We start from the raw sequence: 25,742 nt of genomic DNA, 5'->3' as shown, positions 1-25,742 counted from the left end.
ATAGAATAAAATATAGATTTTGAACAGTTCTACAAAAGTAAATGTATACAATAATGAAGACATGCTTTTTTATAAATTGGAGATATCTAATAAAGAATGCAAGAAGTTCTGCTTTTAATTTTTCTTCAGGTACTCATCATAGGAGAAAAATTGGTGTATGAGTATGACCACCCTCAGTTTTAACATGCCACGTATGATAAATTTTTCTTTGGCTGTGATGTGATTGTCCTGTCCCTGCCACACTCTATGAAATGACTTCAAGAGAAAAACAACATTTTTTTCCCCTATGGCACAATCTGTCTTAGCCAATAGTTCTTCCACGCCATCCACCTCTCAATACCTGCCATCTGGCCCTCTTCACATTCTCTCTCAGTCCTCCAGATGCACCCTGCCCTCCATATGCAACTTGAGTGGGCATGTGTTAAAGCATTATTCACAACAGTTAAGGACCAACTGACTTCACTTCCACAGCATGGGGGTCCTTCAGCCAGGTAGCTCTGTGGAGGGAAGATTGCCACAGACCACTCTTTACTTAAGTCCTACTTTGTCCATCAGGAAAAAATACAAAAATGAAATTAAAAAAAAACCAGAAACACCTTATTAAAATGTCCAGGACTGGAAAACACCAAGGAATCTCAAGTTGGGAAATGACTGTAGAAATGGATCCGGAAATTCAGTTATAAGAGTACTGTGACAACCCATGCCTGGATTTAAAAGAGAAAACAAAACCCCACACACAGATAACAGAAATATCTGGGCCTGGAAGACCCTCAGCTCCCCCAATATTGTCTGAAAACTTGAGGCCATTGCTACCTCAGAGCTCCACTCATTACTACCCCCAGAATGGGTACCACATCCTCTGACCCAGCTACTTTAGCTCTCTCGAAGGTAGTTTAGGGCACAGCTGATCATACTGGTGTGTCTATGGAGAGCCAAGGGCTGGAGACCTTTGCCACCATCTTGCTCCCCCACCTGGCTTTCTTCAGGGATCCTCCCTAACCCCCAGATTCTTCAGCACCAACTTAAGGCCACCACAGTGCTTATCTGCCAGGGCCAGGTATGATAGCAGATAATTTTGTCAAAGACCAGGCAAAGGGTTTCCTATCAAAAGATTATTCCTCTTATCACTTTAAAAAAGTACATTTTTAAAAGTGAACATTTCAGGTATTTAAAGGTAAACTAATAAAAACAGTGTGACTTTGAATATGGTAGAAAACACATTCCGTTCAACTTATTCAACTGTAAATTGATGGGGAAAAATACTCACTTAACCAAGAGGGTGATGAGAAGATGTGGTACAATGTATTGATTAAAACAATCTTCGGTGCATTGTTTTGCATCGATAATTTAAACTTTCATTATCATGTTAATAGATTCAATTCATGGGATTTAAAAACAGAAAATTTGATTTTTTTGACTAGTTCCTGAATTTATTAACCTTGTGGTAGAACTTGGTACTTATCTAAAGGCTTAATGTTTTCATTTTTAATGATAGTTAGTTATAGTACTTTAAAATTTTTAGTTGTCAATGGACCTTTATTTAATTAATTTACTTATAAGTGGTGCTGAGGATCAAACCCAGGGCCTCACACATGCCAGGCAAGTGTTCTACCACTGAGCCAGAACTCCAGCCCTACATACAGCACTTTTGAAAATGGTAAGAACTCATTAAGGGAAGATATCCTTGTTATTATCATGGTAGTTGTCAGCATCATCATCATTATCATCGTCATTTAATTTCAAGGTTGACGTAATTCCAAATATTTTATTTGGACTCTAAGAATTCTTTCACTCTGGGTGGTGGCAGATGGTAACACGTTGGTGTTTACACAGTGCAAAATCCTTTCTCCATTTTTTCTTATCATTTAAAAACTCAATGAATATCTTTTACAACTGCAATTTGTTAAAAGACCCTGGGTTTATTCCTGGTGCCACATCCTGACCCCTGGCTAAGAAAGAGAGTTTAACATTTCACTTGGAGGCCAGTGTTGTTCAGAAATTACAAAGGTTGATGATGACACAAATGTTTCTGAATACTCATAAAATTCAATTAAACACAAACCAAAGGAAGCAATATCTACATATGAAACATGGAGTGAAATGAAAGACATCACACTCCTAGAGTCACCTAAAGGAGAATGTAGGTCTATATGGTTGGTTTTACCAACCTGAGCTACAGAAAGAAAGAAAGCGATAACGAGACTAGAATGGCCTGCTCTGTAGCTTCATCAGGGCACCTTTAATGTCCTTGTTCCTCAGGCTGTAGATGAAGGGGTTCAGCATGGGGGTGACCACAGTGTACATCACAGAGAACACAGCAATCTTTCTAGGAGAGTCTGATACAGCTGAAGCAAGGTACACTCCAATGGCAGTTCCATAAAATAAGCCAACAACTGAGAGGTGAGACCCACAGGTGGAGAAGGCTTTGTACTTCCCACCTGAGGATGGGATCCTCAGAATGGTGGAAACAATTTTATAGTAAGAGAAAAAGATCGCTAAGACAGGAAGAAAGCCATAGATGGCACCTACAGTATACATGACCATATTTTTGGTCAAGGTATCAAAACAGATAAGACTAAGGATCTGAGAAGGTTGACAGAAGAAATTAGCAATTTCCACATCTTTGAAGTAGGTGAAGTATAAGGCAATCAAATTGTGGAGCTGGGATTCCAAAAGGCTAAGCAAAAGAGACACCAGAACTAAAAAGCCACAGAGGCGAGGGTTCATGATGACTTGGTAATGCAGGGGGTGACAGATGGCCACAAAGCGGTCATAGGCCATCACAGTCAGAAGCATATCATCCATGCACCCGAAAATGAGAAAAAAAGACATCTGTGACAGGCAGCCCACATAGGAGATGACTCTGCTCTGAGTCTGGATGTCCACAATCATGTTTGGGACCGTGGTGGAGATGAAGCCAATGTCAGCCAAGGACAGGTTGGCGAGGAAGAAGTACATGGGGGTGTGTAGGTGGGAGTCAGAGCTGATGGCCAGGATGATGAGTAGGTTTCCAAACACTGCAACCAGGTACATGGACAGGAACAGTCCAAAGAGGACAGGCTGCAGGTCTGAGTCTTCTGAGAGTGCCATGAGGTGGAATTCTGAAGCAAGTGTTAGATTTTTCAGCTCAGTTTTGCTTGGGCACCTTTTGAAAAAGAAAAGTGTGTTGGAAAAAGGAAACCAATAAATACATGCAAGCATGAACACAATGTTACCCAGTACATTAGCCTAGAATATTTAAACACCATGCATATGTTTGTCTTGTGGATGTAAGTAAAAGTGAGATTCACGGTGGTATATTCCCATATGCAGGAAGGAGAGCTGGGTCTGGCTCAGTCCCTGGCTCCTCCTTTTCCCATTCCTTTCTTTCTCCCCCTCAATCCCTTCCTCTACTCTCTGATACCTCTTCTATTTTCATGGAATTCCTTCCCTCCACCTCTTCTTTCTTTTTTCACTTATTTTAGTACACTAAAGTTGATCATTTACATCAGAAAACATTATGCACTACTTATTTCCCCTGAGTTTTTCTGCTTCTCGTACATTCTATTTCCCCTCCTGTGTGAATGAAGTCCTCACTCAAATTTTGCATGTATTTCAACACTAATGTAATAGATAGCTTGAATCATTATTGGTGTTGGACTCTAATTTTGATTAATATGTTTAAAATGAATGTACATAACCAATATCATCAGCCTTAGGGCACATTGCCCCATCAATGATTCATTGATAATGAAATATTAGCGCTTTTGAATTTTCTTGTTGTGTATATGTTTATTTGTGTCAGCTTTATATGTCTTCCCTCAAATATCTACTAAAGAAATCTATTCCTTGCTTTCTAAAAACTTTATGTGGCTTAGATATACTGCTTCTTTGTTCTTCTGATGACAAACCCTTTTACATATGTTTGAGGACTTTAGCATTAGGGAACACACAGAACCGAAGTTTGGGTATGATACTTCTAATACCACTTAGTAGATTTTCATATCAATATTTCCTGGTAAATGGATTATAATTCTACTACATCTGCTACTTGAAGGCAACTCAGATTCATTCCTTTATCAAGTCACACTGTCATTTAATTGGGAAAAAATGCAACAAAAAGTGTAGGAAATTATTTAAACATATCTGGATCATTTAATCACATCTAAACTGGGGAAATAATTACCTAGCTTGTGTGTTATTTTTGAAATGCTTTAAAATATTTTTTAAATCACATGAGGGAGCAGTTTTTGGTCTCATTTATAATATTTACTTGTGAATATTTTGAAATATCAAGATGCCCTGGTACTGGATTAAAATTTGTTTGATTATAATATCAGCTGGTGAAAATCTTGGTCATCCTGTCTTATACCAGGCTTGAAAATCACAGCCTTAGAATATTTGCTGGCTTTCTGAAAATTACCTATTAGTAGTATTTTCTATGACTACTAACAATAACTACTACCCATATTAAAAATAAACATTTAGTAATATGTGCTTCAAAACCAATATTTTACCTGGATTTAAATTTATTACGTATGAAATGTGGTTCTTACTATCTCTGCATGATTCCATTTTCTGTATACCTGTTACCCCAAAGAAACTGCTCCCATAAATTCAGTGGGTATATTTTTGTCAATATTTTCATGTTAGTTTTAATTTCAATATCCACTTGCATTTTCTTTAAGTCTTATCTGAAAAAAACAATGTTCATTCAAGCCATCTACAACACATTATTGCCCATGAAATTTAGAAGTTTAGATCAACATGTGAAGGAAATTCCTTAACCTCAAAAGCCTTAGCTGATGCACACCATTACCCGAAGCAAAACAATTAATTTGTCAATTTATTTTTATGACCAGCTTTCCAAAATCTTGTGCCTGAGTCCATATCATACAAATGAGGATTTCCACATAATATGTGGGTGGCAGACAGTTTTTTTGAATTCCAGTAGTTGATGTGCATTCCAGGTGTTCTATTAATCAGGAACATTATTTGGTTAAATAAAAACTGGTCCTCATCAAACACAACTTACTGTGGTTAAGATGTACTGTTCAAAAATATTCGTGAGGTATGTATAGTATGAGCCCCTGCATAATTACTATGATATTTCCTCTTGTTTAGGAGAGTTATTTCCAGTGGGCTCCAGTAGAGAAGACAGCGGTTTGGTGATAAGAGTTAGAAAATCCACACTTTAGTTCCATAACATTAACCTTTGCCTGTGAGCTCAGCCATTCTGTCTATAATGGAGGCAGCTGGGGCCAACCGTTGCTGACCTGGGTGATCCACCAGGAACCTTAATTCAATGATCACAGTGAGTATCGGGTATTTTTCTTGGTATTTGAAATAGCTGGGTAGGTTGTTATAAGGAAAACCTTCCAAGAGTATTCTGGGTAAATGCTTGTTGTCTGTGATACTTAGCTCAATTCAATCATGACTTGATTATTTTACATCTAAACACAAATTATGAAGTTACATAAAAATGCTGTCTTTTCATTTTGGTATAATAATAATGTTGGTGGAGCTTGTGAGTTGCAGAAAACTGTGTACATGAAATGAAACATGCTACACTGAACATAGAGATTAGAGCATCCCTTTAGGAAACTGTCAGTATCAGTTCAATATATGATTATTGCCAATCTCTTTCCCCTCATCACCTTCATAAACCATTGGAAATGTTTAGGAAAAAGTTCACAGGACCCAATTTCTACTTCCACGCATAGAACCAGTGTGCAAGGGAATTAAAACTTTGAATGAGATTTTTGGCATCTCCCCCACTCTCAGGTGCATAAACTTCAAAGTTAAAGTAGCTGATATTCTGCATATTTTTATTTTCGCATCTATCTACCCCACACTGTCATGTTGTCTTGATGATGGGGATAGATTACTCCAGAGAGTCCTTCCTCCATCCATCCTCTCCCCCAGCACTTACTGGATAGTGCTGAGACTATGCTGAGTCATGACAAAGAGAATCCAATGCCCCTCCTCTGCCTGGTACCCAGTGGAGGCCTCAGGCTCCGTGCTCAGGATTGATATGAATACGGTGATAGATACGAGCTTCCTGGTGCAGAAAACCATGGAAGGATCAGACACAGGTATGAAGCCAACTGGACTGGAGCCATTGAACTGAAGAGCTGCAGACATAGGATGACTATTGAATATTTATTATATGACCTTAGGGCTCCATGCACAGGGCTCATAATTAGTCAAATTATTCCATGTTTTCTAAATCTCCAAGGACTTCTTAATACAAGTGAAGTAAGAAACAGAAGAGAAAATGAACATCCACAAATATTTTGGGTATCTTCCTAGGAGACGGATGTTTCCTAATTACATGTTTTATTTCTTTTATTATGATTCATCTACTTTCATTTAAATTATATTGTGGTAAATTTGCATAACAAAAACTTACCATTTTAATCATTGCTAAATGCACGGTTAAGTGGCATTAATTACATTCATATCATTATAAGACCATAGCAATCATTCATTTCCAGAATTCTGCATTTTTCTAAACTGAAACTTTATACTCAAATAAAAACTCTTCACTCCTCCTGCCTCATGTCTCTGGTATCAACCATTTTACTGTGAAATATGATGCAGGAGAAAAGTCATAAAATTATAAAAAATAATGGTCCAAGTAGACAGAATTTACATGTTTAAATTCATCCCTGCTGTGTTTTCTAGCTTACATTCCAAATGAATGCACCAGTCCTGAGATTAGACCATCCTGCTGTGCAGCCTCCTCCAGGCACTTTAAATGTCCCTGTTCCTCAGGCTGTACATGAAGGGTTTCAGCATGGGGGTGACCACTGTGTCTATCATTGAGGTCACCTCAGCCTTTCTGGGAGAATATAATACAGCTAAATCAAAGTATACTCCAAGGCCTATTGCATGAAATAAAATGATGAACAATGGAGAGTTGAAACCCTCAGTTTTTTCCCCCCTCTGTTCTGATGATGGGATCATCTGAATGGAGGAAACAATTTTAGAGTAAGGGAAAAGGATTATGGACATGGGAAGATATCCGGAGATGGCATCAGCAAAAACAAACAAAAGTGTTATCAGTAAAGATGTCAGAACTGGGAAGACTGAAAGTTGAGAAGTGTTATGGAAGAAATTAGAAATTTTTACATGTTAAAAGCAGGGAGATTACAATGCAATTCATTCATGAAATATGTGACCCTAAAATTAAGAAAACACAGAGGCATGAATTCATAGTAGGCTGGAAATGCAGTTGGCCATATTTGGAAAGGCCATTACAGTCAGAAGGTTATCATCCATGCCTCCAAAATGATAAAAAGAGACATCTGGAGATGGCTCTGCTGTGAGTTAGGATGTCCACAATCATCTTTGGGACCCTGGTGCAGATGAAGCCGATGTCAGCCAAGGACAGGTTGAAGAGGAAGAAGTACATGGGGGTGTGGAGGTGGGAGTCAGAGCTGACGGCCAGGATGATGAGCAGGTTCCCAAGCACTGTGACCAGGTACATGGACATGAACAGTCCAAAGAAGAGGGGCTGCAGGTCTGGGTCCTCTGTGAGGCCCAGGAGGAGGGATTCTGAGACACCTGTTAGATTTTGTGTTTCTTCATAGTTCTCACAACTATTTCTCAGACTCTGCACTTGATGCACTAAACTTTTTCATTGCTTTCAACCATCAACATTTTAAAACTAAGGTCCAAAATTCTAAATCACAGGTATGTCCAGTGAGCAGTTCTAAATTCTAAATTCTAGTTTTGAGTAGGAATGTTGCAAAAATCCTGCCTGTAATTTCTTTTTTGTTTATATTGAGTGGGCTGCCTGTAAGAATGGAGGGGTATGAGGACCACGGTGAGGTTGTCCTGGAGTAGCAGAAAGAGCAATGAGTGCTGCTCACTGCTTATCTTCTCTATCTGTGGTCTTAGCCTGGAATCTATTTCTGTCATTCCTATAGTTGACTCCAGAAGGTACCAACCACTTCTGTCCCTTTTGGTGTACCAGTAATCCCAAAAGAGAAGGACACAATGAGAAAGGGATTTTTTTTTATGGAGAAAGAGGCAAGTGAAATTGCTGGGTGGGTTGTCCAGTGGGCAATATCCAGTATTCTCCTGTCAAGATGTCCTGTATCTATAATCAGAAGCACCAGCATGGCTTTTCTATTTTCTAGCAGACTATCTAGTATTAGCTACATAAAAATGTGGTGCTTCTTTCTTTCATGGATGATGATGATGATGATGATGTGATGATGATGATGTTGATGATTATAATATAACATAGGAGCTGAAATGTTAGATTATTCAGATGAAATGACGCAAGATACAAAGAACACATTTCTGATACTGACATTTAGGTATCCCTCAATATCTGTTCATAGTATTGTGGGTATTCTTCTCTTTCTCCTTGGCCTCATTTTCATAATCTTTTTACAATAATTGGGAAACAGTTTATAGGAAACCATATTCTGCCATCATGGATGAGATGTCTAAGAGAAGTAGAAGTGTGAAAGGAAATGGAAACATTGAGTGAGATTCTTAGGACTCCAAACATAACCAAATACCCATATTCACACAACTCATAACAGCTGAAACTTTGCATACTGGTGTCTTCCTATCTCAATGCCTAAACTTCATGTTACTCTTTATGACTAAAACAATGGTTCTGACAGCCTTTCTCCATTCATCATCAACTGGGCACTGAATGAGTTGTGATACTTCTCTGCTGGGCCACGAACACGAAATGTGATTCTGACATCCACCCAGTGACAAGTGCCTAATGAAGGTTCAGCTTCCATCTTAACAATTGACTTGAATATAGGGACAGACAGGAGCTTTCTGATACAGAAAACTATGGTTGAAGAGACACAGGTATGGAGTGAAGTTGACTGAAATCTTCAAACTACAAGGAAGCAGGCAAAGCTACCTTTTTACTATCATATGAGCTTGGGGGCTCAGGAATTCACAATCTGTCAAATTGAGCCACAATATTGAAATGTATAAAGGACTTTCTCATAATAGTGGAGGGGAGAAATGAACATCTACTGTAGGTTTTTAGCTCTTCCTATACTCGACAATATACTTGTGTGTACTTTCCACTGTTTAATTTGTGTAGATTTTAAAAATGATTAGAGCATAATAATTACACAGAGTAGTTGAATTCATTTTGACAAAATCATTCATGCATGGAATCTGTTTGCTCCATTTCAGTTCATGTCCTAGACTTTTCCCTCCCCTCTTCTCCCCCCATTATCCCTTCTGTATTTTACTGATTTTCCTTTCACTCATGTTGAAGTGCAGAGTTGGGTGGCATTAATTGCATCCACTCTTTCATGCAAACATCACCATCAACAATCTCCAGACATTTTTCATCTTCCCAAACTGAAACTTTGTACCCATTTAAAAAAAAAAAAAAAACACTTCTCAATCCTCCTTCTCCTAGCCCAGGAAAACACCATTCTACTAAGAAACATGATGAAGAAATAAAATCATCAAACTACAAAAATAATGTTATCACAAGGAGGCATAATTTGCATGCAAATCTAGATGTTTAGCATTGCTGCTTTTTCCAATGCATGTTCCAAATGAAAGCTGCATGACTGAAATTACACTGTCCTGCTGTGCAGCCTCCACAGAGCATTATTAATGTCCCTGTTCCTCAGGCTATAGATAAAAGGATTCAGCATAGGAATGACCACAGCATACATCAGTGAGAACACAGCAATCTTTCTGGGTGATTGTGATACAGTAGAAGCAAGGTACACTCCAACCGCTGTTCCATAAAATAAACAAACAACTGCCAGGTGAGACCCACAGGTGGAGAAGGCTTTGTACTTCCCACTTGATGATGGGATTCTAAGAACAGAGGAAACAATTTTGTAGTATGAGTAAAAGATCCCTGAGAGAGGAAGGAATCCTGAGATTGCACCAACAAAATACATGATTGCATTTTTTGTAAAGGTATCAGAACAAGAAAGATTCAGTACTTGAGAAGCCTCACAAAAGAAATTAGAAATTTCCACATCTTTAAAGTAGGCAAAGTGTAAGACAATCAAATTGTGGAGCTGGGATTCCAAAAGGCTAAACAAAACAGACACCAAAACTAAAAAGCCACAGAGGCGAGGGTTTATGATGACTGTATAATGCAGGGGGTGACAGATGGCCACAAAGCGGTCATAGGCCATCACAGTCAGAAGCATGTCATCCATACATCCAAAAATAATAAAAAGAGACATCTGTGTCAGGCAGCCCACATAGGAGATGGCTCTGCTGTGAGTTTGGATGTTCATGAGCATCTTTGGGACCGTAGTGGAGATGAAGCCGATGTCAGCCAAGGACAGGTTGGAGAGGAAGAAGTACATGGGAGTGTGGAGGCGAGAGTCAGAGCTAAAGGCCAGGATGATGAGCAGGTTCCCTAGCACCCCAACCAGGTACATGGACAGAAGCAGTCCAAAGAGGACGGGCTGCAGGTCTGGATCCTCTGAGAGTGCCAGGAGATGGAATTCTGATACAGATGTTAGGTTTTTCAGTTTAATTTTGCTTGGGCACCTTTTGAAAAAAAAAAAAGGAGTATTGGACAAAGAAAATAGATAAGCAGAGACACCAAGTATTCAAACAATAATACAAATTCCTTTAGCTTAGAATATTTAAAACACTAGATAAGGGCTAGGATGGCATTATCTGAACACACAACTAAAGATGATAGTTCATATCAGAAAGCAGTCACGTAGCCAACGACCATGAACACAGCATTTGTGGGCACTGCATCAATAAATGACGAAGACACTGCACCAATATGCTAAGAAGCACTTTCAAAATTTTTATTTTATGTAGGTTGATTTGTATCAACCCCACACAATTACAGTAACATGTCTGGCAAAGAAGGTCAGTTCTTTTATTTCCCCTCCCCTGCTATGGCCTGGGAATATTAATTCATTGCCTTTCCTGTAATCTCTCATAGATACAGTTGAAGACTACAACATTGGGGAAGAATTTGAAACGCAAGTTTGATTCCAGCCCTTTAAAAAAATGTCATTTAATAGATTTTCACATCAATATTTTCTGGTGCCTGGATTCCAATTCTCTTAACTGAGCTACTTGAATACAATTCAGTGTTCTTATGTTTTCAGATCATACAGATTTAACTCAGAAAATAAATGGGAAAAAAAATCTTGAAATAACATAAGCATACCTGGGCCATCATTTCCTCATTTGTAGAATGGAAAAATCATTACTTTTCTTATAAGTGCTATTGTAAAAATACTCAAGGCATTTTAAAATACGAAATACTAGTGGTCCTCAGTCTGATTTGTGATACAACTGGCCTGTAAATATTTAAAAATATTAGGATCCCTGACATTGGTTTAAAGACAATTTGAAATTAGTGTGATACTTTTTTTACACCGATTTTGAGAATCACTGCCTATAACATTTTCTGACATTTAGAAATTGCCATCAATATTCTTCATTCTTATTATCAATAATAAGCACTACCTATGTTAGAATCTTAAACATTTAGCAATATGTGCTTTAGAGCTAATATCTTATAGGGAATTGAATTACCTCTTATGAAATTTGTACTTGGTTATCTCTGCATAATTCTATTTTCCTGCATACCTTCCACCCAAAAGAAAGTGCTATCAGGATTAAGTATGGTCTTATTTTTATGTCAACATATAATGCCCATACAGATTTGTGTTTCCATAGGCAGTTCTCTTCAGCGTTCACCTCAACAGTGCCTGAATCTTATCTAGGTAGTGTACAACACTACATCCGTGGTCCCTCAAATGTACAGTATACAACTATAGGTTCACTTAAGTCTCTCTAAAGTATGTTTTTACTGATGCTACTGCATTACCTAAAGGAGAAACATAATTTAGTAAGTGAATTGGGACAATCTTTTCAAAATCCTGTGTCTCATGCAAATAAGAAGTTCTACATAATACGTGGGCATGAATTGGTAACTTGAATTTCAGTAATTGATACATGTTGTATTTTACTATTAATAACCTATGTTGGTTGTCTGAATAAATATTAGTCCTAATTGATACAACCTATTACAGTTAAATGTATGCTGTCAGAAATGTTGCTTATGTGTATCTAGTGATAGCCCTTACATGATTATTGGCTAAGAAATTTCATCTTGTATAGGTAGTAATATTTCCATTTGACTCCAGCAGAGGGGACAGTGACCTGGGATAGGAGTAAGGAAAGCAATATTTAGTTTTCTATTACATGCAGAATGGGTACAGCACAGATTGATTATTGAAAACAGGTACCAAAACACCCATGTATAAATCTTGTAAGGGAAATTTGGGACCTAATTAATATTTGGTCATTGTATTATTATTTTCTAATAAAAGTTTTCATTTTAATGGAAATAGCGGGTTTATTGATGAAGACAATTGTCAAAAGTCAGTGACTCCAAAGTGTGAATCAGCTCAGACATAAAGATTATTTGTCCATTTCTCTTTCTTCTTTTTTAAAAAATACCCACAAATATCCCCACAATTACATTTGAAACATTGAATAATGTAGATTCTGGTAAATAACAATTTAAAGTTCATGGGTTCAAGATACAGGCACAAAGAAGAGCTATCATTGTTGGTTTTATCTCAGAGTTATTTGTTGTGTCTTATTCTGTTGGACATTCCTGAAAGGAAAGAAAGTGCAGACAGGAAATCACCAGGTATGTTGGTGATATATTGTGACTGATTTTTGTGAATCAAGGAAGAGTCTAGTAAATGTTTAACATAGTTTTATCTTGCTTTTGATTATTTCTTTGTGGAAAACTGCAGAATTAGGAATGAAAAGGAATTGGCATACCTCTCCAAACAGCATGGCTTATATTTGTACGAGAACAAAATGACATGTCCTGTTTCAGAAACAGGGAAATAGTCACTACAAATAACAGCATATTATAGTTGAATGATATGCAGAATAACCCTATCATTAAGAAAGTATCAATATCTAAATTGTACATTCTTATTTGTACATTTATCAAATAACAATCATGCAAGGCACACCCATATCTGTTTAATCATTCTTCAGTGTGACAATGCTGAGTTTCAGAGATGATAAGTACCTGCCCTGTTCTGCATTGGAGGATCCAATACAAGGGAGACTGACAGATTCAAACATTAATTGCCGGACTCTGGGTCTGATACATGGAACTTTTCATTGTTTCCCAGACATTGTAAAGTTTCAAGCAGATATCCAGAGATCTAAACCATAGGAGTCCCTGTGGTATATTTTTAAACTCTGGTCAATTTCCTGAGTAGGAAGAAAATCAACAACTTTTGAGATGGAGTGGATAGATTGCAAGATGGCAGAAAGATCTGGACAGCTGCAAGGATATCCCAGAGAGGAGCGAGAGGAAAATCTGTGCTGCTTGGTCATGTGCTGTTCTTTCTGTGATCTTTGTCTGTGATCCTGACCTGTCCTTCCCATCCTTGATGGAACAGGATGGATGACCCCCACTGCTGTCCTCTGTGACTCATCAGGAACCCCCAAATGTAAACCCCACAGAGAGCAAGGGGTGTCTTCCTGAAGTGACAGGAAAGAGGAAGGTCCTCTTAGGTTTTCAAGAGGACAATCCTCCCAGAAGATCTTAGCATTAATGCCCTGGTCTGTGTTCAGGCAGACCAATCCAACCCTCTCCCTTCTTTTCTAACAATCTGAGAGTCATTACCTCAAAATGCTGTACCCTAGTGCTGTATGAAACTAAAAAGAATAAATTTTAAAATGTTGTCATTCCTCTTTCTGTGGAAATAGTGTGTGTACTTATGGCTTGGGGCCAACTATGCAGCTGACATGAAATGGAAAGAGCTGCCCAAACTTAGCTCAGAGCCTAACACTCAGCAAGCCCTCTGGCATGGCGGGTGGCATTTTTCATAGCCATTCTTCTTGCCACCGTCCCCTTTGTAATCATGCTGGATACATAGGTCACAGTACAGAGGGCCCCACTGATGGTGGGAAGTACACAGCCAGAGTTACAAGTGTGAGAGGAAAGCAGGTCTGTGGATGAGGAGTCTGGGCTCCAACACAAGTCCGAACATCAGCCTCATACTCCTCCTCCCATCTGTCAGCACAAACTCACTCTTAGACCTAAAGAAGTGGAAACAGCATTTCCAACAGGCCCTCCTCCATCCACCATCACCCTCAGCACTTACTCATTTAAGCTGCTTCTCTGCTCGGTCATGACTAAGGAAGGAAGATCCAATGCTGCTGGCCTCTCTTGTGCCCAGTGAAGAAGGCTCTGTCTCTGTCTTCAGGCTTGATATGAGCACAGTGTCACATATGAGCTTCCTGATCCCAAACAACCACGAGAGGAGGAGACACAGGTATGGAGCACATTCAGCTGGAGCCACCAAGTTGAAGGGCTGGAGGCACAAGCGATTATTTATCATAGCATAACAATGGAGGTTCAATGCACAGAGGTCATAATTAGCAAAATTTGTCCATGTTGCCCAATCTCTAAGGGCTTCTTTATATTAGTGGAGAAAATGTAAAAAGAAGAAGAGAAGGAGGAGGAGGAGAAGGAAGGGGAGGGGGATGAAGAAGAAGAAATGAATGCCCACCAAAATTGTTATCTTATACTTTCTGTTCAAAAGGAAGTTCTATGGGCTATTTTGCCGCAGTCTGGCTGGGCACAATTCAGGAGCCACTTGTCAAAAGAAACTAACTTTATTTTTAGAACTACAAACGCCAAGCAAAACAGCTCCTCAGGAAAAGAAACCCTCAGAGCCCAACTGCCACCACAGGCTTCCACAAGCCTCTCCCCACACACACCAAACCACCTCCCACAATCCTCCTGCTCTTGAGGCCAATTGGCTGGGTCGCGTGGGTGGAGCCAAAGAAGTCCCCCAATGAGCAGTTCCGTAGTCTGAAGGGCAGGGAAACAGCCCAATGAACATCACCGCAGAGGAGCCAATCAGCTAGATGTTGCTGGGGCCACTGTGAGCCAATCATCAGCTGGCAGTCTGAAGGGCAGGGAAACAGCCCAATGAACATCACCGCAGAGGAGCCAATCAGCTAGATGTTGCTGGGGCCACTGTGAGCCAATCATCAGCCGGCAGCTGGAAGTTTGCTGGGGCCCCTTTGGCTGTGGCTCTCAACATCTCCCCCTCTCTGTTTAAACAACAAGCATGTGGCTTAGGGACCGTGCCTGCCTTAGGTTGTCCAATACTACATATGGTCCTTACCCGTCTTCGGATGAGCTGACCTCAGGGCATCAGCCTCCTGTCTTAGGTTGGTACCATTGTAATTGGATCTTACCCGTCATTGACTACCGGTCCAGTATACAGCCACACCTGTGGAGAGGTACCAGCGGGGGGGGGTGAGGTTCTTTGCCTCACCTCTGTTGCCTCCCTTAGCTGGAGGTGGTGGATACACGATCAATTTTTCTACAGGTCCAATGAAGATGGTATGGCTCTCTGCGGTTTCTTCATCATCATCAAAAAACTGGAATTCCTGTTTGTTTCTAAGCTGTATTTTGGATTCAAATGATACAGTTTTAACTTTATTTTCTTTTTGCACACAACTTCCTTTGATGCTCTCTTCATAGCTTCTGGTGCAGGCAACAAGTCTGCTATTGGCTTCTTCGAAGGGAATTTTTGCAAAAAAATTGGGAACATTATTTTTTATACCAATGTCAGTAATGATGCTTTCAAATACCATATTTGCCTGAGGATCAAGGCCATTTTGAAAAATTAAAATTATATATTGTTCCTCCGAATTTGATAACTTATTTATTCCTTTACAATCATTCCGAATTTTATCCTCCTTATTCATTTGCAATTGCATGCTCAGTTTTTGATAAACTGTTGGTATTGCCTGAAGAAACACGACTGGTAATTTTCGGACATTACACCATTCACATTTAGTTAGATCAGAGGTATTTAAAATAATCTCTATAGGATCACTTTCTGGTTCATCTAGATGAATCTTGATAAAATCTAAACAAAACTGATCTTTCATTCTTGCTTTTCTTGGCAATGTAACTGTATTCAATTCTGATTCTGTTGGAATGCTTCTTAGTTCATGCTCTGCTCTGCAGATATTTTCATTTAGTGCTGCCTCTACTTTTCCAGTGGATGGTACAGGGGAAGAACATGCTGAGTCAGCAGGTTGAGGAGATATGCTCTCTCTTCTGTTATTCTTGTCATTGTCATCATCATCATCACTGGACAAAATGATTGGGTCATTTAGGTCTGACGGGCTTGTTTTTCTTTCTTTCAAGTTTGTGATTTTGGGTATTTTTGTCCCAGGTAAAATGACTTTTCCATTAGTCTGTAAATAATTATTTCTACTATCATCACAATTCACAATAATATCAATTGGAACTTTTTCCACACTGTTACCATAAAACTTCTTGGTTGTTAATCCTATGTTTTGTGACTTCTGTCCTCCAGAATTCTGATGTATCGATGTTCTTAATAATGGTCCAGTAGGTTCATTTAAAGTTATAGCTTGTCTGCAGTTTCTTTGTAAATCATTACGAAAACTAATACCACAACTTTGGCATTTGGACTGATTTTCTTTCTCTTTTCCACATTTTGGGCAACATTCACGCTGTTCAGAAACCTCTAAATGGGTTAAACATTTTTTTGAAGCAGGAGACAGAGAAGTAGACTGGTATGTACTACAGTGCCGTTTCTGTTGGACTTTTCTCTTAATTTCAGGTTCTACTTGTGATTCAGACTCTTCTGTTTTCTTCATTATACGTTCAACACCTTGGGGCCGACTTAACCTTACAGGATTAATTTCAACTTTTTGGACATGAGGTGGATATTCTTTCCTTTGGGCTGCTGTTTTTACTACTGGTATCTGTGCATGAGCATGATGAAAACGTCTACCATGAACTACAGTTCCAGAACATAATGATGCATTTTGTGTATTTTCACTCAATTTCTTATTGTTGTTCAACATGTTAAGTCCAATTGGGTTGCCTTTCAAAGTTTTAAAACTTTCAGTCTTATTTCGTCTTACATATGTCTTCAAGATGAAATCACCAGAACTAGCAGCAACAGTTTCAGATGGTCGATTTAACTTTTTTCCTTTTGAGGTTTCAGAATCCTCATCTTCTTCTACACTGAGTAGATTTGCCCGATCTTTATCTGTATCTCCTTCACTTTCTTCTTCATGATCAAAGCTCCAATTATTTTTAAAACCTCCATCTCTCTTAGACTCTGATCTAGCCAAAGCTGAAATAAAAACAAACTTCCAAAAAAGTAATCTCCCCAGCGCTGCCGCCGCTCTTGCCGGCCACCATCTTCCTCCTCTCACGCCGCCTCCTTCTTAATCCATGGCCCACACCGCCGCCATGCTCGCCGGGATGAGGGGCCGCACCGTAGGAGGGTAGCCGCCGCAGGGTTGCTGGCCTTGGGCTCAGCCGGCAGGCAGGCCGCAAATAGTTTTTCCTCAGTTGTGAGTGGTTTTTCTTCCGTCTCACTCATCTCCAGGGACTGAAATATCCATCCGACCTTTCTCCCTATCTGTTCCTCTGATGTGAGTGGTTTTCCTTCCGTCTCATTCATCTCCAGGGACAAGCAACTTAAAACAAAAATGAAGCAAAACAAAAGAGGAAACTTAGAATGGCTACCCATCCTCTCCCCTGCCCTCAGGGGCGAGCAGTTTACTTACCCTCAGTCGCTCCCCGTGCGAGCCACCAAATGCCGCAGTCTGGCTGGGCACAATTCAGGAGCCACTTGTCAAAAGAAACTAACTTTATTTTTAGAACTACAAACGCCAAGCAAAACAGCTCCTCAGGAAAAGAAACCCTCAGAGCCCAACTGCCACCACAGGCTTCCACAAGCCTCTCCCCACACACACCAAACCACCTCCCACAATCCTCCTGCTCTTGAGGCCGATTGGCTGGGTCGCGTGGGCGGAGCCAAAGAAGTCCCCCAATGAGCAGTTCCGTAGTCTGAAGGGCAGGGAAACAGCCCAATGAACATCACCGCAGAGGAGCCAATCAGCTAGATGTTGCTGGGGCCACTGTGAGCCAATCATCAGCTGGCAGTCTGAAGGGCAGGGAAACAGCCCAATGAACATCACTGCAGAGGAGCCAATCAGCTAGATGTTGCTGGGGCCACTGTGAGCCAATCATCAGCCGGCAGCTGGAAGTTTGCTGGCAGCTGGAAGTTTGCTGGGGCCCCTTTGGCTGTGGCTCTCAACACTATTTGTTGGATTTTAGTTTTTATTCATTTTTATTTTTATTTTTTTATAGTGCTGGGGATTGAACTCAGGGCCTTGTGCATGTGAGGCAGGCACTCTCCCCACTGAGCTATATCCCTAGCCCTATTCGTTTTAAAAGAGCTATCTGCATTTTATTTTTGTTGTTTATTGTGGAAAGAGATATCTATCAAAACATTAACATTTCGTGTGCACTATGTATTCAACCCATTCACCTTGTTGTGCAGCTATAATCAACACCCATTTCTAGAAATATTTTAACTTCCAAAACCAAAACTTTGTACATTGAAAAAATTTCACTCCTCTGTATCCCAACACTGGCAATGACCATTTTACTATTAAATACAATGATAAATTAAAGTCAAAAACACAAAAAATGATGTAAGGAAGGAGGAATGGCTAATAGGTCTACTTGTTTAGTTTTGCTGCCAACTACAACCTACATTCAAATGGATGTCAAAGATTGCGATATTAGACCTTCCTGCTGTGCAGCCTCCTCAAGGCACCTTTAATGTCCCTGTTTCTCAGGTTGTAGATGAAGGGATTCAACAGGGGGTGACCACAGTATATAACACTGAGGCCCACCACACCCTTTCTGGGAGAATGTGAGGTAGCAGAATCAAGACACACTCCAATGGCTGTTCCATAGAATAAGCCACCAACTGCCAGGTGAGAACCACAGGTGGAGGAGGCTTTGTACTCTCCGCCTGCAGAAGGATTTGTAAGAATGGATGAAACAATTTTATAGTAAGAGAAAATGATCCCTGAGATGGGGAAAAATCCAAAGATGACTCCAATAAAATACATAACTATGTTGTTGGTAAATTTATCAGAACAAGCAAGACTAAGGTGTTGAGAAGGGTCACAAAAGAAATTTGAAATGTCCACATCTTTGAAGTAGGGAAATTGTAAGATGATCAAATGGTGGAGCTGGGATTCCAAAAGGCTAAATAAAACAGACACCAAAACTAAAAATCCACAGAGGTGAGGGTTCATGATGACTGAGTATTGCAGGGGTGACAGATGGCCACAAACTGGTCATAAGCCATCATAGTTAGAAGCATATTATCCATGTTTATGAAAAAGATAAAAAAGGACATTTTTGTCAGGCAGTCTACATAAGATGACTGACTGTGATCTGAGTTTGGATGTCCACAATCATTTTTGGGGACAGTGGTGGAGATAAAGCAAATATCAGCCATAGAGAAATGGGGGAGAAACAGTAGTACTTGTGGTGTGGATGTGGGAGTCAGAACTGACAGCCAAGAAGATGAGCAGGTTCCCAAGCACTGTGACCAGGTACATGGACAGGAACAGTCCAAACAGGAGGGGCTGCTAGATTGGGTTCTCTGAGATTGCCATGAGAAGGAATTCTGAAACACATGTTAGATTCAGTGCTTCTATATTGAAGCACTGAATATATTTCCTTTTGAAATAGGAAAAAACTGTTTGGAAAAGTGATTCAAATAAACAGACATATAATACTCTGATAGTTTTAATTCAAATATTGACATGTATTCACATTTGGTGTCCATACAACTTCAACAATATTTATCATTTGGAATCAACACAAATTTCTTATCACTCTTTCCTTGTTGATTTTTGTTTTTCATATCTTTCTATGCTTACTTTAGAAATATTATTTTTCAGTGATATTAGAAAACCAAGAATATTAGAGGTAGCTATTTCATAAACACATTAAAAAACAAAGTATTCCTTAGGTAACATATGTACTAAATATTCTTATTTGCTTAAGGAAAAAAAATCCAATTAAGGGCAACTCAAACAATTGCATACACCTTATTTTTCTAAGATAGTAGTACTTCCCTTAAATCAGCATTTTTAATGCTTATAAACATTTTTCTATGATCTAGGACACCATTATCTAAACACTTTATCTATGTTGATAGTTCATAATCAGGAAACATTATATACCAGTTTTCTCCTAGAAGTTTTTCTTCGTTATTGTTTTCTGATTACCTTCCTTTGTGGGTATAATTTGTCACTCATTCACAGTTTGTTTTTGTTTCCTTAAAAATCATTTAATATGGGGCTGGGGTGGTGACTCAGTGGTATAGCACTTGCCTAGGATGTGTGAGGCCCTGGGTTCGATCCCTAGCACCACATAAAACAAAATAAACAAAATAAAGCATTGTGTCCATCTACAACTAAATATATTTTTAAAAGAATTTAATATATGTCCCTTTTTGTGGTTGTGGACATCAACATTTCAAAAAATGACTTAGCTAAATGCATATCTGACATCTATTAACACAAAGGTGACTTTAGTGTACGGTGCACCTATCAATGAATACAAAATACTAAAGTATTGAAATATTTTATACAGGCTTATGTTTTATCAACCCATTTCAGTCCCTGTAAAGTATATCAGGTGGAAGACATATCCTTGCTTTTCCCCTTTATTCTGTGGTCAATAAGGGCCTGTTCACACAGACAAGTGGTTTCTGAAAGCTTCACCCAACTTTTAAAAGTGGAGGACTTTAGTGGCAGTGAAGATCACAAAGTGCATTTTGAGTCCCAACCTTATGATGGGTTTATGCATTTCTGGCCAGTTCTTCCTGATACATGGTTTGCAATTCTCTCACTTCAACTACCCTTCAGTTTATTGTTTTATCTGATCAGAATATGACTTCAATAAAAAAGGTGAACAAAATACAGGAACTATGAAAATGTGCTGACAGCTTCTTCATTTGTACAACAGGGATAATAATTACCTACCTTAGAGGCTTGTTGAAAAAAATATATATTTTATTTAATTCTTTTAATTTGCATAGAGTATTAGTTCTCAGCCTCATTTATCATCATATCTACCTGTGGGTATCTATAAATGCCCAGACATCTGGCCACAAAAGTGAACATATTCAATCAGAGTGTCTGCACGGTGAAGTTCTTGATGGTCATTTCTTCTTCTCCTTTTTATTCTCCTCCTCCTCCTCCTCCTGGGGGTGGGGAAACCAGGGATTGAACTCAGGGGCATTTGACCACTGAACCTGAGTCCTATTTTGTATTTTATTTAAAGATAGGATATCACTGAGTTGCTTAGTGCCTCACTTTTTGCTGAGGCTGGCTTTGAATTTTCAATCCTTCTGCCTCAACTTCCTACTCTGCTGGGATTACAGGGGTGCGCCACCACACCCAGCTCTTGATGGTCCTTTCTTACACCAGAGTTAACAACAGCTGTCTTTGAGTATTCCCTGGCATTAAAACAACGGTCCATTAATATTAGTCACCACTGATAATACTACTACTCACAAGAACATATAAAACTTTAATATTTGCATAAAACTCCTACTTTGTGAAGATGTGAATTATCCTCTAGACATTTTAGTTCTTGGTATCTCTGCATGGTTCCATTCTCTTGTACACCTGCCCCCAGAAACAACCACCATCATGAATTTAGTTCATATATTTTCTCTCAATGTTACCATAGAAGTATTGGTTTAGGTATCTATGGACATTTTTCTTTCAAACTTACCTTACAGTTTCTAAAGTTCATCTAAGTAGTAACACCTATTGTCCCTCAAATACACTAGTGTCCATTGACATGTGGTTTTATATCTCCTTGTATAATACATACATTGACCTCAAAAGCTTTGTATTTTACACAGCATTACCCAGGGAAAGGACATCATTTAGTATGTCAGTTTATTGTGACAACAATCCTTTTAAACTTCCTGTGACTCTGTTTGTATAAAACAAGTTAGAATTCATATGTGTCATGTTTATGGGAGATAGTTGTTTGACTTCCAATAATTGATGCGTGTTCAATTTTAATATTAATCATCTACATTTGATATTCTGATCAAATCAGTTATTATCAATTACATCATTGTATTCTTCAGTTATACTATCAAAAATATCCCTGCATTCTGTTTTGTGATAATCCTTCCACAAGAACTCATGAAGACATTTCATAATGCATTGGGAATAATATTTTCATTTTTCACTAGTACAGGAGATAGGAGCCTGGAGCACAAGTTAGAAAATGAAAATTTTAGTTCTGGATCTTGGAGTTTCCACTATATACAGAACGTGTGTAAAATATCTGTAAAAGCACTCTACAACTGAGCTACAACCCCAGCCCTCTGATATTTTTTACACTTCCTTTATGCCATGCAAGGTAGAATAGAAAATCAGAGGTGAAGAGAGCTAATCATTCTTGTCCAAATATCTGGCATATGATTATCAAATATAAATTTTGCCTCAAAACAGAAATTGGAGAAAATTGGAGAATGGTAACTTTAGGCAACAGCGTACTTTGGTTGAGTGGTAGGAAGATTACCCTTATAATTAATAATTAGTATAAATAATAACATCTAAATTTTATATTACATTATTTAATTGTTTAATAATAGCATTCATCACATGTTAATCACATGGGAGCATCCATTATCTCTTTATAACTAACTCAATGCAGTTGCATCACCAGTAGATCAACTCAGATGACAACATTGTCTCAGAAATACTAACAACCTTCCCCTCTGAGAAGAAATAACAAATTCAATAGATAGTGATCAAAATTAAACAATCAAGGGGAAGACAGATCCCCCATAGAATGGGAGAAAAATCTTTGTCATCTTCTCTTCTGACAGAACATTAATATTCAGAATACATAAATAACTCAAAAACTTAACATCCAAATCCCTCAAATATCCCAATAAATAAATGGACAAATGAACTAAATACACATTTCTAAAAAAATAAATACAGATGGCCAACAAATATGTGAAAAAAATTCTCCACATCCTTAGCAATCAGGGAAATGCCAATAAAAACTACATTGGGATTTCACCTCCCTCCAGTTAGAATAGTAATCATCAAAGGCACAACTAATAACCAAGGCTGGAGAGAAGGCAGGTTAGAATGTCTACTGTGGAAAGCAGCATTTGGATTTTCCAAAAGAGTAGGATTAGAAATACTGTGTAACCCAGCAATCCCATTCCTTGGTATTTACACAAAAGAACTAAAATCAGCGCACGATAGGGACACAGGCACATCAGTGTTGGTACCAGTGAGATTTGCAATGGCCACGTTATGGAACCCGACAGGGTGTCCATCTATAGATGAATGGAAAAAGAAAATGTGGTAAATACACACAATGGAGGTTTATTCAGTCATAAAAAGAATGAAATTATGTAATTTGCTGTAAAGGTGTGAAACAAGAACTTCATGCTACATGAAATAAGAGACTCGAAAACCAAGAATCAAATGTCTTTTCTCATATGTGGAAGCTGGAGAAAAAATAAATAAATAAAAATGGGCCCCAGGAAAACAGAAGGGAGAACAGTGGAGGTGGGGGAGGAAGGAGGGAAAGCAGAATCCTGAGGAATGAAACTGACCTAACGATGCTAAGTGCATTTACAAATGAACTCCAGTGAATCCCACTTTGGGGTAGAATTAAAATGCACCAATTAAAAAAATAGTAATAAGTCCATTAAAGTAAAGAAATAGAATCAGCGGGAAGGAGAAGGAAAGAGATAGGAGAGGTCTCAGGGAAATAAATGGACCAAATTTTGTTTTACACATGCATGAATAGTTGCAGACTATTCCACTATTAAGTATAACTATAATAAACATGTAAAAAATTCAGCAGTCATTGTCTGGGTGTGATGCAGTAATCTTGTCCCTTATTTCCCAATTATCAGAAAGTTTTAAGCAGAGGTCCAGGACCCTGACCACCGGTACATCTGGAGAACCCTTTAAAACTCTCCAGTTTCATGTGTAGGAATGAAACCAAGAGTTGGCCTTGTCTCCTTTGAGACTGAGTGGGCCTGTAGCAAGGAAGATGGAGAGGGCTTCAGAGGGTCCTGCAGTGGGGAGAGGTCTGTGTTGAATTTTATGTGCCCCTGTTTCCTGTGATCTCTGCCCTTGATCTATTCTTCCCATGTTGGATGTTGCTTTCATGTCAACTGCTCTCTCTTTGATCTACCAGGAACACTCATAATGAAAAGCAGAGTGAGCAAAGGGTCACTTCTGGAGTGACAGGAGTGGAAATGGCAGATTAGGTTGTCAAGGGAACAGCCTGCTGGGGTTCTCCTGCCCAGAAGCCCAGTGTCCATATTTAGACCACCTGAATCAAACAGATTTATTCATCTCTGCCTAACAACCTGGCTCAGAGTCACTCCTCATGACTGATAAGCACACAGGGTCAGGTAGGAGCTTCCTGCTACAGACAACTCTGGGAGGAGGAGACCATGTATGGAGCCCTCTGAACTACCAAAATCAAGTGCTAGAGACACAGGCTGATTCATTTTAATAAACTTGGAGGATCCATGTACAGAGCTTGTAATTAGCCAATTTGCTTTGTTTTCCTAATCTCTAAGGACTTCCTCACAAGGGTAGAGGTAGAAACAGAAGAAGAGAAAATAAATATCCACATGGTTATGGTCTCTTCCTCTACTCAAGAAAGCTCTGGGGTATTGTTCACTCAATTTCTTTCTTTCCCTTGTTTTGAATGATCCATTTGTACCTAATTCTATTTCTTGTGATAAAATATAGAGGAAACAGCAACTTCCATTTTTACCAATTTTATGTGCATAGATCAGTAGTATCAATTACATTCCTTTTGTTGTTTAACCATTATCATTTTCCATTTCCAGAAAATTTTCATCTTGCTAAACTGAAAATTTGTACCCATTCTCACAACTACATACTTATTCTGATTCTAACCCTGGGTAATGCAACACTATTATAAAACATCAGAGCATATATGTGGTCTACAAAAACAATGTAAAGAGGGAGAAGGAATACATTTGTAGAGGCTAGCTTTTGCAGCAGTTTTTCTAGGCTACCTTCTAACTATATGCTGCAGTTCCTGAGATTGGACTGTTCTGCTCTGTGTTCTCAGAACTCAGAATAGAGATGAATGCAATGCACATCACTGAGGTCTGGAGTTGTCAGGGAATGGGATACCAAAGTGGACTCCAAAGCTGGTTTCATAAAATATACAACACCTTACAGGTGATACCACATGTAGAGAAGGATTGATATTTGACTGGACACTCAGAATGGAGCAACAATTTTATAGTAACAGAAAAAGCTCCCTGAGATAGGAAGAAATCCAGAGATAACACCAACACCATGCATGACTGCGGGCGCGGTGACGCACACCTGTGATCCCAGCAGCTCTGGAGGCTGAAGCAGGACAATGGCAAGTTCAAAGTCAGCCTTGGGAATTTAGTGAAGCCCTGAGCAACTTAGTGAGACCCTGTCTCAATATGAAAAAAAAAAAAAATTAAAAGGGCTGGGGGTGTGGATCCATGATTGAGCGCCCCTGGGTTCATTCCCTGGTATCCGAAAAATTAGTGAAATTATAACAAACATATTTACATTTTTTGTTGTAGATAATGAATAAGTGCTATGTGGATCCCTCCTCCCATCCTGTCTCCATCAGCACATTCTTGGTTGTGCTGACTACCTGCTTGGTCATGACTAAGGACTGCAGATGTGAGAAGCCTCCCCTGCTAGGGGCACAATCAAGGCTCTGACTTGCTCCTAAGGACTGATATGAACACAGTAACAGGGCTGTCCTGGTTTAGAATCCACACTCCAAGAAAAGATGAAACAAGGAAAGA

General features: G+C 39.0%; 2 protein-coding genes and 1 pseudogene across 2 annotated transcripts; all 3 read right to left on the bottom strand.

Moving 5' to 3' along the window:
* Positions 1-2,202: 2,202 nt before the first annotated feature.
* LOC113177674 (olfactory receptor 7E178-like) lies at positions 2,203-3,870 on the bottom strand. The gene is made up of 2 exons (XM_026382218.2): positions 3,854-3,870; positions 2,203-3,145 (listed from the first exon to the last, which is right to left on the bottom strand). The coding sequence occupies exon 2, from the start codon at positions 3,088-3,090 to the stop codon at positions 2,203-2,205; it is 888 nt and encodes a 295-aa protein (XP_026238003.2). The 5' UTR covers positions 3,091-3,145; positions 3,854-3,870.
* A 5,687-nt stretch (positions 3,871-9,557) lies between these two features.
* Positions 9,558-14,152, bottom strand: LOC113177673 (olfactory receptor 7E178-like). The gene is made up of 2 exons (XM_026382217.2): positions 14,124-14,152; positions 9,558-10,500 (listed from the first exon to the last, which is right to left on the bottom strand). The coding sequence occupies exons 1-2, from the start codon at positions 14,150-14,152 to the stop codon at positions 9,558-9,560; spliced, it is 972 nt and encodes a 323-aa protein (XP_026238002.2).
* Positions 14,153-14,307: 155 nt separating this feature from the next.
* LOC144253918 (sentrin-specific protease 6 pseudogene) lies at positions 14,308-17,161 on the bottom strand (annotated as a pseudogene).
* Between the last annotated feature and the right edge of the window lie 8,581 nt (positions 17,162-25,742).

This window comes from Urocitellus parryii, chromosome 3, assembly GCF_045843805.1.
Source record: "Urocitellus parryii isolate mUroPar1 chromosome 3, mUroPar1.hap1, whole genome shotgun sequence".
Taxonomy (NCBI): Eukaryota; Metazoa; Chordata; class Mammalia; order Rodentia; family Sciuridae; genus Urocitellus; species Urocitellus parryii.
This window is presented reverse-complemented; position numbering and strand designations above follow the sequence as displayed.

Excerpts from the sequence above, each read along its gene's own strand:
- LOC113177674 (XM_026382218.2), bottom strand. The coding sequence starts at position 3,090 with ATGGCACTCTCAGAAGACTCAGACCTGCAGCCTGTCCTCTTTGGACTG.
- LOC113177673 (XM_026382217.2), bottom strand. The coding sequence starts at position 14,152 with ATGACCGAGCAGAGAAGCAGCTTAAATGA. Across the intron at positions 10,501-14,123 it reads CAGAGAAGCAGCTTAAATGA|GTGCCCAAGCAAAATTAAAC; the intron begins GTAAGTGCTGAG and ends TTTTTTCAAAAG.